Here is a 17,511-nt window from a genome sequence, read left to right as displayed (position 1 = left end):
ACCCCTCTTTGCAGCAGTCTTCGGACAATACCACCCACATTTGGGAGGCTTTTCCCCCTTCTTGCTCCTTTGAGATATGAAGAAATCGCCTCTAAATTGCTTCTGTATTTACCGAATAACCAAAATTCCTTGGCAAGAAGGTCCACACCAGATGACCAGATGATTGAGATTTCAGGAGCGACTTGAGGTTTTCCATCAGCTTCTTCCACTATGCAAGGTCACATCCCTGTCACTGAGGTGCTGTATAAAGACTTCCCATGCAAAACTTGAATCAAGTGGGAAGCGTCACGCGGGTCTCTCTTGGAGCAGCTCCTTCACTGAGTCAGTCAGTAGGTAAAGTCCATGGACTGGTGAGTACTTCTCAGCTTCTTGTTTCCAAAAAGGGTTCGATCTGGGGGACGGTTCCCAGATGTCCTTCTCTGAGCTCCGAGTTGGCTCGAACCAGGACCGATTCATGCTCATCAAGAGGCTGCCCAGCCCTTGTTCCGGGTGGGGGAAGGAGGAGCGCGAGGAAGCTTCTGGGAACGGTTGGAGCAGCCACTTTCGTGGTCTGGGATCTAGTTCGGGGCCCCCTGGTCTGGCTCGCCGCCGCTCTCCATTTCTGGAGGAGGGGCCACCCACATCTCGGGCAACTCCGAGCCTCTGGGACTTGTCCCGCAAGCTGGGGCTCAGGAGACTGGGAGGCTGAACTCAGCAGATCAGCCCGGGAGAAGGTCCATAGTCAGACGCGAAGGAACAGATCTGGCAGAAAAGGACACTTCCCTTCCTGGGCCTGGCAGCAGGGGAGAAGACAAGTGGCGGGATTGTCTGCACAGCAGCCTGAAAGGTAACATAGAAGCTGGAGGTGGCTGCTGGAGAGAAACTGACAGTCCACTTTCCCAGGCTGGAAATGATAGGAAGAAGCAACCACAGCAACTTAATAGGCAAAAGAACAAGGGTCAGGGTCCCCAGATGAAGACTGCTCTCAAGGAAAAGGGCACTCTTACCTTTCGTCTGCAACTGTGTGGCAGACTGTCCAAAGTGGGGGGAAGAAAGGGCTTTTCCCAAGTAAAGTTCCAGCTTAGCGAGCTCCAATTTATTTCTGAAATCCCAAACTGATCAGAACTAGTGCCCGAGCCCAGTTTACTGAGCCTGCCAAGGGCTGTGCCGCAACTCCCAGCCACTGAGGTCCAGGTGCCTTCAGTCCTTCTGATAACGACCTTTCAAGTGAAACCCTTCCTTGGAGTCCAGTTGTGAGGGGAGCCCATCGGGCTGGTGATGTCTCAATGTTTAGGGCTTCGGACATTTGAGAGGACTGAGCTGGGATCTGTTTCCAAACAGAGCTAGCGAATTAGGCTTTCATCTAGATAGAGCAGCTGCCTGATGAGAGCGGGCGGGCAGCGTTTGGGTTTGTGTGCTCCCCTGCCCACCACTGTCCTGTGGCGAGGAGAGGGATGGCTGCGCTCTGAGAAGGCAGTTTGAAAGCCCTCACTGGAATGTTTGGACTTGATGGCAGCTGCTCTCAATTGAATTTGACTTGAAGTCCTGGCTTGAATTGTAAAGGGGGATTTATGACAGAGAGGCATAGGCTATTTTGACAGAAAGAAATTGAAGTATTAGTCGTTTATAGGCAAAACCAGTAGTGCAGTGAACATGTGATGTGAGGTGGCAGCAGGCTGGTTATTTTGGGGGAACAAGCTGAAGTCATTGAGATTTCAGTGTGACCGCGGGAAAGGACTGGTTGAACATCAGGCAGCTCTAATCTAACTGCTGACTATTGTAATGGAACGATCACGGAATGGCAAACGGCCACATGGAATGTGAGCTTCTGGAACAGATGCTTGATAGGAATCCCTCCTTGGCTAGGAGTGAGTTAACGTTGGGGAAGGAGGGGGATGCTCATCAGTAAGGGGGTGCCAGAATCAGGAGGACTTAGGCGTGATGAAGGCACACAGGGAAGGGCCCAGATTTGGGAGGGCAGAAGACATGGACTGCCCTTTGCCTGCCTCACCCCTTAGTGGTTACTGGCTTTTATAGAGGAGATAAGTCTGATTTTCTAGAGACATTCCTTCTTTATTAGTTGCTCCAAGGTCAGGAACTGCCTGGGAGCAGTACCTTAGGGACACATATGTGGACAGACAGAAGTGGGGGGGGGAGTTTTTTTAGTCAGGAAAATGTACCAAAAACCTTCTTAAAGAAACTGGAATCTTTGTTCAGTGTTTGACATATTGACCTACTGTGAAGAGCTTTCAAAATACATCAAGGTGCTGAAAAAAATGAAAATTCATCTGGCCTCAAATAGAGGACTTCTGTAAGAGTCCCAAACTGGGGCACGCTTATATATGGCCTAGCAAATGGGAGAGACTTGTTACAGAAATCTAAACTTTGTAGCATACAAAATTTTTTCCTGGCCTTTTCTTCAAAAAGAACACTTTTAATTCAAAATTGTTAAATGTAGGACAGACCATGGACTGGGCTAAGACATGGCCTGGTTTTAAAGGGGAATCAAATATTTTTATTTATTTATTTTTTAATTTTTATTTATTTATTTATTTGTTTATTTATTTAAAGAAGCAGTATCCTTGCATCAAGTTCATAGTCAGTGCTTATACATGTGTGATTTGGTTCTGAATTGTATTCCAATAGATGATTTTGGCAATTGGGAAATAAATCAAAATTGTGCAAGGCTCAGAACAGTGCTCTTATTTTGAACACATAAAGGGATGTTTGGATAAGTATACAATTTTAAATGTCCTAATGAATTTTTTCAAAAACAAAAACAAAAAAGGGAGCTAAAAAGATGATTTGGATTAAATTACAGTCTTTTACCAAAGGGTCCTTCCTCAAACAGAAAACCAGGTGTTCCCTATGGCTTTTTTCATCAATATTTTAAACAAAAGGAAATTATGAAAGGATGACCTTAAAAAGGGGGGTGCATTTGTAAGATTGTGCAGTTAGGATCCTTATGAGCAATGATTTTTTTTTAAAATCTCCATTAGTAACCCAACAATAAGTAAAGGGGAAAGAAATAGAATTTAAAAGCAGTAACTTGTCTAAGACAATTTGGACTGTACAAAATGGGGCAGCTCCCTCCATGTTTCTATTTTGCTTTATAAAATTGTTTGATATATTGATTGCATTGTATTTTTCTCCAAGGAAACGTATACCTTAACAACAGATGTCCAAATACAATTGCAGTTCAATCAAATTTTGCAAAATACTTATATCTGTATATGAGATGGAAACAAAATTGAAAATAAAAAGAAGTCTTCCCAGTGATCCCCTTTCAGGCATACTCCAGAAATTTTGTTCACTAGGGATTTTTAAATAATATGGTCTTCTCTTAAAGTAACTTCCAGAACAGATAGCAGGTATGAACTATCTCCTTCTCTCAGTCAATAAGTTCTTCACATCTCCCCATTACATCAATAGCTTCTTGTAAAATTCTCTCAATATTAGCTTTGTCACTTAAGTCCCAAAGCACCCCTTGAACCAGCTGTCTACTTTGTGACACTAGATTCATTGTTGTATCCTAAAATCATAAAAATTCATGAAAGATACCACTTTTGGCTTTCATACACATAATCATATATGCAGCGTTGTAGATTTCATCTGTATTTCATTTTAACTCATGATTAGCTTTGCAATAGTTAACTTTGACTGATCTGACTTTTAAAGAAAATCAAACTAGCGAATCCAAATGATCAGTTATACCTTCAAATCAAATGAAAAAAATTATCCTTATAGTTTTGAAAAATGAACTGACGTTCTCAGAGTAGCCTGCCCATAGTGATGAATATTGCTTCACTGTTCCTATATCTCAGCTTCATAACATAAGCAATGACATCTATTTAGTTTTCTTGAATAAAATTGTCCCCTCCACCCCTCCCCCTCACTGACTTTAAAGATTTATTCAATTTCCTCACTTATGCTAATGCAGGAGAATTGTACATTTATCTGCTGGAGAGTTTTACTAATCAAAGAATTTGGAGAGTGGACCTGAAAGAGAACCTCAACTAAAGACTGCAGTTAAAGAATAAGAGGAATTGGAATGAGCACTCATATCCTCCCAAAGCAAACTGAGAGCCTCTCCTCTATGGGAGAGGCTTTTGAACCATAGCATTCCTACCAGGTAAATGTAGTTAAAGGAACTAATGAATAATCTGAGAATTCATAGAATTGCCAGCAGATGAAATAGAGGGAATTCAATGACCCTCAAAATAGCCAAAGTGGAAGAACAGCTGATGTAATTTAAATTAAAAAAAAAAAACAACACTGGCAGGGAATGCTTCAATATATAGCTTTTCCACAAATTCCTCTAATCTTGATACTCTCTATTTTCTTTTTCCAGAATTGCCTCTATTATTTTTGAGGCTTTAAACTCTTGAGAAAACCATATGAGGAAGAAATCCAGGGCAGCTTTGGAAATCACAGGAAAAACAATCCTCCTAGCCTATACTGCAGACATCTATCTCAAATGTTCCAAATTTTACATGATGACAAAATTCTCAGAGTGGTTTCCCAGCTGATCTTTGCAAGGATAGAGTTCCTCCCTTGATTCTTCTCACAGCAATGGCACTGGGCTCCAATTTTCACTAGCCAGGACAGGCAGAAGATTTGCTGTTTCTAGATCTGAAGAAGGGAAAATATGTTTCATAATTCTTCCATTCTCTACATAGCTAAATCAATAACTCCACATGACAAGAAAAAGTTGAGGGCTTTTATAGAAAAATTTGAGCTTGTGAATGCATTTATTATCCATGAACTATGTTTTCTAAGGGAAGGAATCTAATGGCTATTACTTCTGAAAAAACCTAAAAGCATTTTCAATTTTTAATCTGAAATAGTAACATTTGATTCTAATTAGTGTTATCAAAGGATATCATAGTTTGAGGACTGCCTGGCTCTCTAGAGGCTCTCAAGTATAAGGAAGTACAGCTCTGCAAATATTTGGCCACAGTATCTTCACTGAAGCACTGGAAATTGCTGTTTGAAGTCTACGCTGAAAAACCTGACGACATTTTTGTTTTGTTTTGTTTTGTTTTCTGATTTCTCATACTGGGGCAAAAATGATTGCACCATGAGCCACTATGTCCCATCATTGGGACAATGATCTCTCATTGTAAAGACCACAAAAAAAAAGTACACCTCAACATTTTGATTATATCAAAAGAAAGGAAATTTGGGGATTTTCTGTGATTGCCTTGCTGGAAAAGTCTCATGCCCTTTGAAGTGGCTTGAGGTGGGAGGAAGTTGAAAGGTTAAGGGAAGTAGGAGGATGAAGACTCCACTGCTTCATAGTGCTTGTACTTCATATTTTCCACTGACCACTTTGAGAAAAATTTTAAAGGCTCTAGTACTTTAATGATACAGCCCAAGAAACCTCTATAAAGGAGCCTTTCTTCCCTCCATTACTGTCTATCTGGTGAAGCAGGTGCCAGCCATCAATAAGAGACAAGTCCAGTGGATAATTCATGTTAAAAGACTGCAACCACTTGTGAACATCTTTTGTAGTCCAATCATATATGGTTGGGTTCTTATAGTGGGTAGGTTTCTAGGAACTTCCAGGTCAAGGATGAGGCTCATGGTGGCATCAGATCTAAAAAAAAACATTATGTTAGAGTTGGATGTGACCCTTTAAAGAAAATATTTGGGAAAGAGGGGTCCATTGAGCCAAGTTGGCTGAGAATACACTGGTCTTTGTTTGAGCTCTTCCTGGTTTGCCTCAGATCAACACTAGATCAAGGCTATAAACAGATTTTTGCAGTGACACAACCTGAAAATATTTCAAATTACCAGCAGAAGGTATTTTGGAAGAACTTCAGGAAAGGTCTGTCTCAATATGGCATGGGGGGTGGGAGCCAACTGAGCATAGGAGCAAAGCAAGGATTCATGGTGGAATCTTATCTTGATGCACAAGAACATGCAAATCAAAAAAAAAAAAAAGAAAAAGAAAATAAAATTCATGGATATTACAACAAAAAGTATGAAAATGCTATGTTATGATCCATACTCAGATCCCACAGTCCTTTCTCTGGTTATAGATGGCTCTCATCATCACAAGATCATTCCAACTGTCCTATCCTGAATCATCTCTTTGTTGAAAAGAGTCAGGTCCTTCAGAATCTACACTGAAAGATGGCCATTGTCTCATTACCAGGTTTGAAAAAAACCTAGCTCAGTGGACAGAGCATCAGTCTTGGAGTCAGGAGGACCTGAGTTCAAATCTAGCCTCAGACACTTTAATACTTCCTATTTGTGTGATCCTGGGCAATTCACTGAAGCCCAATTGCTACAATTAAAAAAAAAAAAAAAAAGAAAAAAGAAAAAGAAAAATCCTAGTCCTATCCTAAGAAAAAATAAAGTTATTATAAATCTTTCATTCGCAGAGAGGCCTTAGAATACGTAAACTTAACATTGTATATTATTTTCAGTTTGGTAATTTTTACTGAACTTTTTTTATATAATTGTGTATATGTATGTGTCTATGCATGTTTCACTGAATTGCAGGGATCTGGCTCAGTGTTGAGAGTGTGGGAATAAATTTGAGAATGGCCATGTTATAAATATTTCAATAATTCTCCCCTCCAATAGTTCTGGTGATGAATTTCACTAAATTCTCTTTCATATTGTTGAAACTAGTAAAGATGAATTTTTAAAGTAATAATCCTTTTGGGAACAGTGGCTATTAAAGAATAACTTTAAAACAGTTTTAACCCCCCCAATCAGAATTGTTAATAGAGGGGAATGACATGGTCTTTCATCATAAAAGATTTTGATGTTTTAGAATGCTCCCCAAAAGTGCCTTAACGTCCCATGTATGAAGCCTTGATTTCAATGACTTTACCATCTCCTTTCCAAATTGTAAAGCCTGGGCTAGCTTCCTGAATGTCTCAGAATCAGCCAGAATCAGAATAGTTAAGTTTCTATATTGTGTCCTTCAAAGTCTTGAATCTTTTCCTGTCAGAATGTCTCCAGCCAGCTTCAGTCTCCAGCTCCCTCTGAATCCAACGTCTCCAGCCAGCAGGAAGTTAGAAGTGGGAATGAATCAGACTCTGCCTCCAAGAGTGTGGGATTGTGGGTTTCCCAGAATTCAGTCCTAGATGTGAATCCCCCAGAAGTCCATGAGCAGGCTTTTCCTTTAGACTTGTGAATCTACTGGGCTTGTGAATCCACTGAATCCTAGCTTTGCATCTCCTCAAGCTTCCCGAAGTTCTCCCCTTGACTCACATCAGATTGACATCCCCACTCAATGTTAGCTCCTTATATCCTCCCAGAGAATGGGCTTGTGGGAACTCCATAAGGGACCAAGGAGTGAATTCCTTTAAACGTGTGAACCCTAAAATAGAGAATTGTTAAGTACCGACTTAGCACCTAGTAAGAATCCTACTCAATACACTCAATATAGGAAACAATTTTCAGGAGAGGGTTTACAATTAGACTCCAAATAAAACTTGGTGGAACCCAAATTATAAATGTATCCTTGAACTCTCCTACCTTTTGTGACATTTAATCTCTCCTCTTCTATCACAGCTTGGATGTCTCTGGAAAACAACATAATGTATTTTGCATTGTATTCATTGAAGTGAATGAAATATTGACAGCTTTTTATCAGTTATTGCCTTGGGTTTCTTTCCTTTGAGGATTTTGCCATGAATCACTATTTGGAATGTTATGCCACAGTTCTCAGTCTCCCTAATTATCCTGACCAAGTCCTGACTCAGTTTCTCAGCTTCAGTCAAAGCTCAGTCCTGCAAAACCTCCTCCTGTTTTTTATCAGAATATTTGATAAGGATAAAAGACCGTGTGTTTAGAATATCAGAATGGCTCTCCCCATCCCAAGCTATGGGATGTCAGATACCATCTTATCAAATGTCTCTCCCCATGTCCGGGGTGCCTCCTCCGGATTATGCCATCTGACCTCCAATGCCTCACCCCACCCTGTCAGAGTCCCCTTCCCACTCTCAGCACCCTGACTCTGCCCTTGCCTCAGTCTACCCCCTGCATCTGAGCCACGTGTATATATGTCTTTGAGAACTCGCATTGTTTGCTGGATTCTTGGAGACAATAGTCTCATTCAGCCTTGGGAGCAAACCATGGATCCATTTGGTTCCATTATATCTCTCCATTAAATAAATTATTAAATATTTTCTAATCTCTATCTGGCTCAGTTTCTCAGACATTACAGAAAATTATTTGTCTTGTCATTAAAAAAATATATAATCTATACTTATTGGTAGTTAGTAAATGACTATATGTGCTTTTAATTTGGTTTTAATTTTCATACTTATATTAATTCAGAGAGGCATCCAGAATGTTCCATTTTCTTATATCAATCCATTTTAATTACTAGGTTGTTTCTTTTTGATTAGGAATCTAGAATTTATTTAGTCAGTCTTCACTTATCAGGCATGTCCACAAGAATGCTACGAGAAATGGTCTTTGAACACAAACATAATCTCTTCTTTTGACGTGTTTGCACACTACACTCCATTTGTTACATCCCTAATAAGGTGAAGATAGAAAGAGGAGGGGTGCCTTGCTTCTATAATTTCACAAGGATACTGCTGTGGTAATTTCTAATGATGGTCTACCATTCTGAAACCCCACCAATACTGCATTAGTTTACCTGGCACTGCAGAGCTTTGCAGCTAATGCTATTTTGATGTAATGTATTTCTTCCTGTAGATCAGTTTGCTGTGGGAAAGAAATATTTTTAGACAAAGCAAAGTATACTATTTTCAAAAAAAAATTAGGTAAAGTTTTGAGTTTGAAATCCTATCATGTCTTCACTTCTTCCCTTCCCCTTCTTTCTAAGATAGTAAGCAATCAGATTCAAGTTATACATGTGCAATAATGTAAAACATTTCCATTTTAGTCATTTTAGACAAGAATAGACAAGTCTGAAAATTGCCTGATCATTTTGACCATAATTGAAGATGACATATGTAATTCAACAAATTTGATTCAGTCTCTTTATATCTAAGAATTGAGACCTTTATCAGAGATACATATTGCAAAACAGAATTTCCCTAATTTTTCTGTTTTCCTTTTAATATTGGGTGCATTGGTTTCTCTGTCAAAACTTTTAAATTTTATATACTCAGAATAGTATACTTTCTATGTTGTAATGCTCTCTTCTTTATTTCTAAATTCATCCCTTATCCATTAATCTGACAGATCCTTCTAACTTCAGGGCTGGTGCTCTATCCACTGTGCCACCTAGATGCCCCAGTGTTATTGATTATTGAAACTAAAGCTGAAATGTCTTTAATATGATTTGGAGAAGATTTAATTAAGTGTATTCAATTCAAGTTTCCTTAGAGGGATGTAACATATGGAATAATTTCTAACATCAGTGGGCAAGTCCATTTTATTTAAATTTGTTACTCATGTGGGAATAACATTTGCTTGTATAGTTTGTCCTGTGGCACAGACATATGTTCTTTTGAATAATTTGTATGAAAAGCTGCTAGCCAATCTAGAAATCTGAGTGGCTTTTAAATACCTTCAGATTAGGTTCTAATCCCAGAGCTAACTTCTCTTTGGCCTACAACAGGCTAGAAAGGCTTTTATGCAATGTCTTTACTGGTTAGAAGCCCAGATGACTCCTGAAAGTGCCATTGAACCCCCTTCTCCTCAAACCTGTTTAGAAGAGGAATGCTTGTCTAGAAAACAAAAACAAAACAAAACAAAAAAAGCAAAAAAAGCTGGCAGAGAGGCATTACACATGCCTCTTGTAGAAGTTTGCATTAACCTCTCTATCTAAATATCCTGCTTTGGACAGATAAATGAGACCTGATAAGGAAGGATTTTGTAAATAACTCTGTTGTTCTGATGTGATTCTCCCTTTTCTGAAAACTGATTTTGGGTATTTACAGAATCTTCAGGGAAGAGACATGCAGGCCTACCAGGAATGTGAGTTTTGCTACTATTCTCTCTCTCTCTCTCTCTCTCTCTCTCTCTCTCTCTCTCTCTCTCTCTCTCTCTCTCTCTCTCTCTCTCTCTCTTTCACTCTCTGTCTCTCTCTCTTTCTCTCTTTCTTTCTCTCTCTCTCTCTCTTTCACTCTCTGTCTCTCTCTGTCTCTCTCTCTCTGTCTCTCTCTGTCTCTCTCTTTCTCTCTCTCTTTCTCTCTCTCTCTCTCTCTCTCTTTCTCTCTCTCTTTCACTCTCTGTCTCTCTCTCTTTCTCTCTTTCTTTCTCTCTCTCTCTCTCTTTCACTCTCTGTCTCTCTCTCTCTGTCTCTCTCTTCTCTCTCTCTCTCTCTCTCTCTCTCTCTCTCTCTCTCTCTCTCTCTCTCTCTCTCTCTCTCATTCTCTTAGATTTGTTTTCCTCCAGGAAATTCACCTTCAAATGAGCAGCACTAGACAGCTGTATTGAGCAGCTTTATGGCTCTGACTTGAACCCACTGCATCTTCATTCAGGTCAAATGCCTCCAGATAGGATTCTGTAGGATGACCCAGCTCAATGTCCATTTTTAACAGGAAGTAGTTTCAGAAGATGAGATCATCGCCCCATACCCCAAAAGACTTTGGCCCCATTTGTTTGGGAAGTAACTGGGATTGGTTGGTAAACAGGCTCCAAAGTTCCCAGTGGTCTGAGAGGGTTCCTGTAAGGAGTCCATCAATCCTGTGAAGGGGGAAGGTTAAATAATGTTGATATGAATTCCCTGCTACAATAGTATCTGGGGTTTTGGATGGGAATATTGAGTTAAGATATGAGTTATTATTACTGAGAAAGATATCCCGCAAACAATTCAGTTTGCTGCTTGTCAAATTTAAGAACTGCAAAGGCTTGATTATCTGGAGACAAGTAGGCACCATAAGTATTTCTGTTCTAATAAAGGGAACTGACTGTCCAATTTAGGCAATAATTATAGATCTCTTACAAAGATTTGGAATCAAGTCAAGGACTTAAAGCAAGTGATAGACACCGATGCCTGGGCAGAATGGGTAAAGTACTTTGCAAAGGGTCTGACCAAAAAACAATTTCTGTTGTGTGTGCTTTAGGTTGCCCCATATCCAGATACGGCTTTTCCCTTTGGATATGGAAAAGATGAAAGGGAATTTAAATGTGGAATCCTTCAATTTCCCAAAATATCACCTGGGCAGAATTGCAATGCTTCCTTCTACTTTTTCCTTCTATGAGGGAATCAAGGAGGCTATAACAGGAAATTTTCAGACAAATCAGTTATTTATCATCATGAAAACTATTTCAAATCACTAATTTTCAAAGAAATGCTAATTAAAACAACTCTGAGGTACTACTTTCATACCTCTGAGAGTGGCTAAGATGTCCAAAAAATGTTTTAGATGTTGGAGGGGAAGTGGGAAAAGTGGGATACTATTGTACTGTTGTAAACTGAATCAATTATTCAGAGAGTAATGTGGAACCATAACTAAAGAGCTATCAAACTGCATCCTCTTTTACCCAGCACTATTAAGTCTAATCTCCCAAAAAATAAAAAAAAGGAGAAAATGTTCTTTTTTTACAACTATATTTATAACTAGGTCTAGATGCCGTTCAATTGAAGAACTGCCAAAGAAGCCGTGATACATATTTGTAATATTATGGTATTGTGGTTTACGAAATGTGAAGCGGGTTATCACGAAATATATGAATTGATACATAATGAAGTGAACAAAACCAGAAAGATGTAGTAAAAAGTAACATAATATTGTTGAATGAAAACTGTGAATGATGATACTCAAATCAATCCAAAACAACTAATGATGAATACTATCTGCCTGCAGAGAAAGGGCTGATCTTGATTGAATACTGACTGAAGCATATTGTTTTTCACTTTCTGTTGCTCTTTCATTTTTTCTCTTTTATTTGAGCCTTTTCTAAAATGACATATAGAAATGTTTTACATTATTGCACAAATATAATTTGTTTGCTTACTGATTGCAACCTTGGCAGAAGGGAAGGGGAAGAAATGAGGAAATGATAGGATTTAGAACTCAAAACATTAAAGAAATATTGTTATAAAAATGTTTCTTTCCCACAGCAAAGAGATTTTGAAGAAAAGATCACACATATTACACTTGAACCAGCTGCAAATATATGCGGTTCCAGGTAAGCTAATGTACTATTAGTGGGGTTTCAGAATGGTAGACTCACATTACAAATCACCAAGGCAGTATCCTGGTGAAATTACAGAAATCAGTCTACTCCACATCTGTTTTTGTCTTCACTTTATTTTGAATTAACAAATGGAATATAGTGTACAAACAGATCAAAGGAAGAGATTATATTTATATTCAAAGAACATTTTTCAAGGTATTCTTAAGGAGATGCCTGAAATGCCTGACAAGTTGAGACTAGCTGAAGAAATTCTAGATTACCAATTAAAAAGAATAAAACCAAGAATTAACATTAATATAAGAAAATGGAAAATTCTGGACAAATTCACCTCTCTGAATTAATGTGAGCACAAAAATTAAAACAAAAATAAAAGCACATACCCTCATTTAGTAATCACCAATAAGGGAAAGCAAACATTTTGAATGACAGGAGAAATCTTTAAAAAAATGAAATGGAGAAACATTAAAGGGGACACACAAAAGAATAAGTGATAAAAAACTGTCATTATTATTTTCATTTCAATTAATAAAACGTAAAGTATCTTAAAACACATTATTGATTCCAGAAAAATTCCAAGCAAAAGAGGAAAACAATAGACTTGGGAAAAAAATCATGGGATTAAATCAAAGGCACCAAAGTTGTAGAATTTAAGGATACATTTATAATTTGGAACACACAAAGTTTTATTCAACACCTATTTGTGTGCCCTCTCTGGAAGACTTTGTTATAGTGAAAAAGGAGATGATAAAGTCGTAAAACAAAGGGGATGGAAGATACTTTTAATAGGAATTCTAAAACACAAAAACCTTTTATGATGAAAGGCAATGCTATTCCCTATTTTAAATTAGGGGAAATCTTTAAAAAACATTATTGTAGTTGCTGATAGGTTCTGGGTGATTTTAATTGGGGTTTCTGCTTATTTGAATTTTCTTCCACCATTTTTGTTGTTTCTTATATAATTTTCTGATCTGAGTGTTTTGAAATGTAGCAATGCCATTCCTGTAAGGTGGTTTTTTTTGTTTTTGTTTTTGGTTTTTTTCCCCCTCGTGGGATTTCATTCAGTAGGTGATTAATGGACCTTTGTTTACCTATTTTTATTATCCTCTCTTGTTCTAACATTTCAGGACAATTTCCTTTGTTTCTTGTAGTATTTATTCTATGAAGATTTCTTAAAATAATAATAACTTTCAGGTAGTTTGATTCTTCATCTGTTCTCCATATCTGTTGTTTTTCTTATGAGATGCCTCACATATTTATTATTTATATTTTGATTTGTTATTCCTTGGTCTCATTACTTTGACAGCGGCTTCTTGATCAGTTCTATTTTTTTCAAAGAGTTATTAGAGTGTGGGTCTCCTTTTCTATTTGTTTGAATTTTGAATTTTGTTTCATAATCTTGTTTTTCTTGGGTTCTTCTTTTTTATATTTTATACATATATTTTAGTTTGTCTTCAATTCCTGTCATTTGCTTTTTAAAGTATTTTTTGAGATCTTATATGAATTCCTCATGGGGATGGATGTAAGCATTTGACATTACTTGGGGAAGTAGAGCTTTTTGTTTTATATTAAATTTCAGCAAACTTCACTGAAGATAAACTTGGGTATAAACTGTTTAGATATCCCTTTCTATGACTGGGTTCTTTCTCCTTTGTTTGTTTTGATCTTTTAAAATAAGAGCTGCATTCATCCTCTTTTTAGGGGGAATGTCCTCCAGTCTTCAATTCTCCCCTCTAGGCTAAAACACTAAATTATCACCCCTATCCTCCTGAAAATGCCTGCAACCAGCAGCTTTTTTATCTCAGTGCTTCTGCTCTCAGCTAGCAGGTCCTAATTCTTTATCTTCCAGGGTGCAGTCTATGGAATACAACTGTGCCTCCTGTTTCTTATCAGGAGAGATTGTCTCAAATGTTTCCACACAGTCTAGGAAGTGAAAGTTCTTGTAGTTGGGGCTGAGGCTATATTCCTACCTAGCTTACCCCAAGGCTGACTCCCCAATTATTATTTAAATGGAACTGTTGAAAGTATTTACAGTTCAAAGAAGGGAAATCCTCTTCCTAGTAACTTCAGATCTTCTCCTAAAGTCCCAGGAGGGCCATTGTTCATTCCCAGCTCCTATTTGTATTTCAATTTTTCACTGCTCTTTATCAGCTCAGAAGTGCAGATTTTTTTTTATTTTTTATTTTTTTTTTTTGTGGGGAAAACTGGGAGAGCTTGGAATTTTCTGAGCTACACCACAATCTTCCCAGAATTCTCTTCCTTCAGTTCTTTTTGTTATTGATTTCTCTATAACTTTTAACACTATGGATCATGCTAATCTCTTGGGCAGACTTCCTCTCTTTAAGTTTTGGTGATCCCGCTTCCACCTAGGACTTCTCCTATTTCTTTTTTTAGTCTTTTTGAGTCTTCTTTAGTCTATATACAGACCATACCCTGCTCAGCATGGATATTTGTGCTCCCCAAGGCTTTGTCCTCTTCTAAGTTCTCTTCTCCCTCCATAGAATCTTGCTTTGTAATCTTGTAATCATCTCTGCTCCCATGATTTTAATGAATCCTCACTCCATGCAAACAATCTCTTTTCAAATATTCTCATTTCTACCTCTACAACTTTTCTGTTATATCATTCTATTTATTCCCTTCTCCTCTTAGTTATCATATTGGTTCAGTTCTTGCTCACCTCAACCCTAGGTGATTGCAAATGTCTCTAGCTTCCTCCACTCCACTCAATTCTACCCTCACCTGCCATAATGATCTTTTACAAAACAGATCTGACCATAGTTTGGCCATAATCTTTTAAATCTAGAATCTCCTCCATAAAGTATATAATGCTAATCTTCATAGTCCCTCGCCACCTTATTCCTTTCTCATTTTTCTACATGTCTACTGCCTTTTCTTTGGCATGATGACTACTGCCTTCCAAATCCAGAGACCCAGGGGTTTCTTGCTCTTCCTCAAACACTACCATGTCAACTCCATGCATTGTCAATCCTTTGTTCTTTTTGACTGTAATGTCTTCTCTCTCCACCTCCTCTATCATATTTTCAAATTCTACAAGACTCAGATTCTATCTTCTGAAAAGGTCCTTTGGTAGTGAGTCTTCCTTATCCATACTCAATGCGTGACTAATATTTTTCCTTTGAGATTGTTTTGCACTTATGTGTCTTCTGCATATAGTTCTCGAGTTATTGCTTTCTAATTCAATAGGTACTCTTTGAAGAGTAATCTATTTTCTCAGTTCATTCTATGTTCAAAGTTAAGCAAAGTTGCTTAGACAAAATTAATTTTTGTTGACTATCTCAATATCATATTACTCTATTGGTCTTGATGCGGGGGTAGCCCCCTTTAAGATTCCTTGTCTGATCAACCTTTGGGACTGATCTTTGATTTACAAGATCTGGTCAGAACCCCAAGGGGAGAGATCAGTATCTGAGCCAGTTTGGGCTTGTACCCAACCCCCAACTATCTGCTCAGGTTTCCCCAAAACAGTTTCTTCCTTATCTGAAAAGCCTGCCAAAAATCTGGCCTTCCAGGAATCAACCTGAGCTCCACCCATATTCTCCTACAAGCAGATAAAGGCAGCAAAGGTGGAGTTGTCTTTGGTCAGAAAGTTGAAAGATGCCAGCCAAGATGCTTTGCATCAGAGACTCTCTGTCCCACCACTTTCAGTGTGTATCTTCATCTATCTAATGCCTTTTACTAACCACACTTTAACCTTGCTTCCAAACCTTGCCATAAACCTTATTTTTCCCATCTAATTTTTCGGGCCTGTAAATTCATTTACAGGGGACTCTCGCCACCACTAGACCTGATTTACCTTTGTATCCTTGCACCGAATCCTAAGGGGTTGCAGGGGAGCTCCAATCCTGCCACTGGACCTCAATTAATCCTAATCTTAATCCTATTGTGGTATATACCTCATTAGGTATTTAACTCATTATTTAGTTCCCTGTTACCTCCTCCTTTTGGTTCCCTGACAAAAATCCTCGAAAACTAGATATAATTTGGGTACCGAATGGAACTCTGGAAAAGGTAAAATATTTTTTTTTCTTTTCCTATTTTGCAGTGGACATCGAAGCCACTTCAGGCCTGGATTGTCATTTAGAGCTTTATGATCTGCACAATTCTTTAGAAACTGCTGTGATAGACAAAAGGTCTTCTTTTATCTCGCTCTCTTGCCACTTGAGATAAAAAGAGAGGCTGCAAGAATTTGGAAAAATAAAAGCTTTTACCTGTCCACATTCTAGGCACACCTCTGACTTTAAAATTCTTCCTTAGCAGTAGCTGGGTTTGGAGAAGACTGCTGCTGGGGTTAAAAGACTTTTTTTGCATCTCAAGGCACTTCTCATCTTTTTTTTTTTTTTTTTTTTTCACCAAAAAGCTGACCCTCAGGCCAGGCCTCTATCTTTGGAGGAATTGTCTCTTTTTCACCCTCCCCCAACCACATGGCAGGTCTGAGAACCCCACCCCTCTTGGGAATTCCAGACCACCACTCCCTTGATCTGTTCTGGGGAGAAATCAGTGTTTGAGCCCCCTTCTGGAACCCAACTGCAAGGTCAGGCTAGCCATGAAGAGACAGTCAATGAATTGGGGTGTGCTTGGAGATATGTCTCTGCCCAGGATGCTGCCTCCATCCTGGACAAGGATAAGCAAGCAGTCTTCCCCTTCAGGTCTTGCTCTCCCAGCCAGATCTGGGGGGACTTGGACAACCTGTCCCGCCTTCAAGTTCCAGCGTGAAATCAGCATAGTAGCCCTCACTATTCCGGATGCAATGCACTGGGTAAGATGGCTTTCTCCCCCACCCTCGCTCTGGCCTTTACTCCCCCTTCCCTATTACAGAACTCAAGGCCTTTTTCAGATCTCTCACATATGGCTTAGCAACCTGCCTTTTAAATGCTCCTATCCTGTCCCCTTCTTGGGGGGAATGGGGACTCAATCTTTTCAAGATCGCTAACTTTTAAAATGGTACTTTGCCACCAGCTCTTGGAGAGATAAATAGCCTAAATATCTCCTGGAACTCAGCTATTGGCATTATATGCCCATGCTAGCAATTAAAAGGTTTCTATCCAGTCCTGGCTGGACCGGAAACAAACAAACAAACAAACAAACAAAAAAACAAAACAACAAAAAAAAACTTTAGGATGTTAGCTGGGGAATAAAATTCCAAATGAAGGCAAATTAAACCTTTAGGAAAGAAGTCTGACTTTTCTGTTGTCTTTTTCTCAAGCTTTCTCTAGATTTGTTCTCTGTTCTATACCAGGTCCCTGCTACCTCAGGACTCCAGGGCCTATAGAGAATACCAATGCTAGAGTTAGGGAGGAGCAATAGAGAACATCTTTTGCTATTCTGCCCTATTCAGTGGCCTTCTCAAGAGGTTTTCACTGAAGCAAACCCAAGATAGTACCTTTCTATGGTGGGGTGCAATTCAAAAAACCCAGGACATAGTGGCCT

At 38.7% G+C, this 17,511-nt stretch overlaps 1 protein-coding gene and 1 long non-coding RNA gene across 3 annotated transcripts in view; both read left to right on the top strand.

Annotated features, from left to right (window-relative positions):
- Positions 1 to 257: 257 nt before the first annotated feature.
- Positions 258 to 17,511, top strand: part of LOC141562175 (uncharacterized) — a 77,416-nt gene continuing 60,162 nt past the window's right edge. Inside the window, exon 1 of the mRNA XM_074302186.1 lies at positions 258 to 826. Coding sequence (XP_074158287.1) covers positions 258 to 826 — 569 coding nt within the window. The remainder of the gene's footprint in view (positions 827 to 17,511) is intronic.
- Positions 840 to 5,963, top strand: LOC141562238 (uncharacterized). 2 transcript variants are annotated; one of them, XR_012488188.1, is made up of 2 exons: positions 840 to 1,847; positions 4,331 to 5,963. It is a non-coding gene; the product is annotated as an uncharacterized LOC141562238 (long non-coding RNA). The 2 variants fall into 2 exon arrangements; XR_012488189.1 differs by lacking the exon at positions 840 to 1,847 and adding an exon at positions 1,866 to 3,350.

This window comes from Sminthopsis crassicaudata, chromosome 3, assembly GCF_048593235.1.
Source record: "Sminthopsis crassicaudata isolate SCR6 chromosome 3, ASM4859323v1, whole genome shotgun sequence".
Taxonomy (NCBI): Eukaryota; Metazoa; Chordata; class Mammalia; order Dasyuromorphia; family Dasyuridae; genus Sminthopsis; species Sminthopsis crassicaudata.
This window is presented reverse-complemented; position numbering and strand designations above follow the sequence as displayed.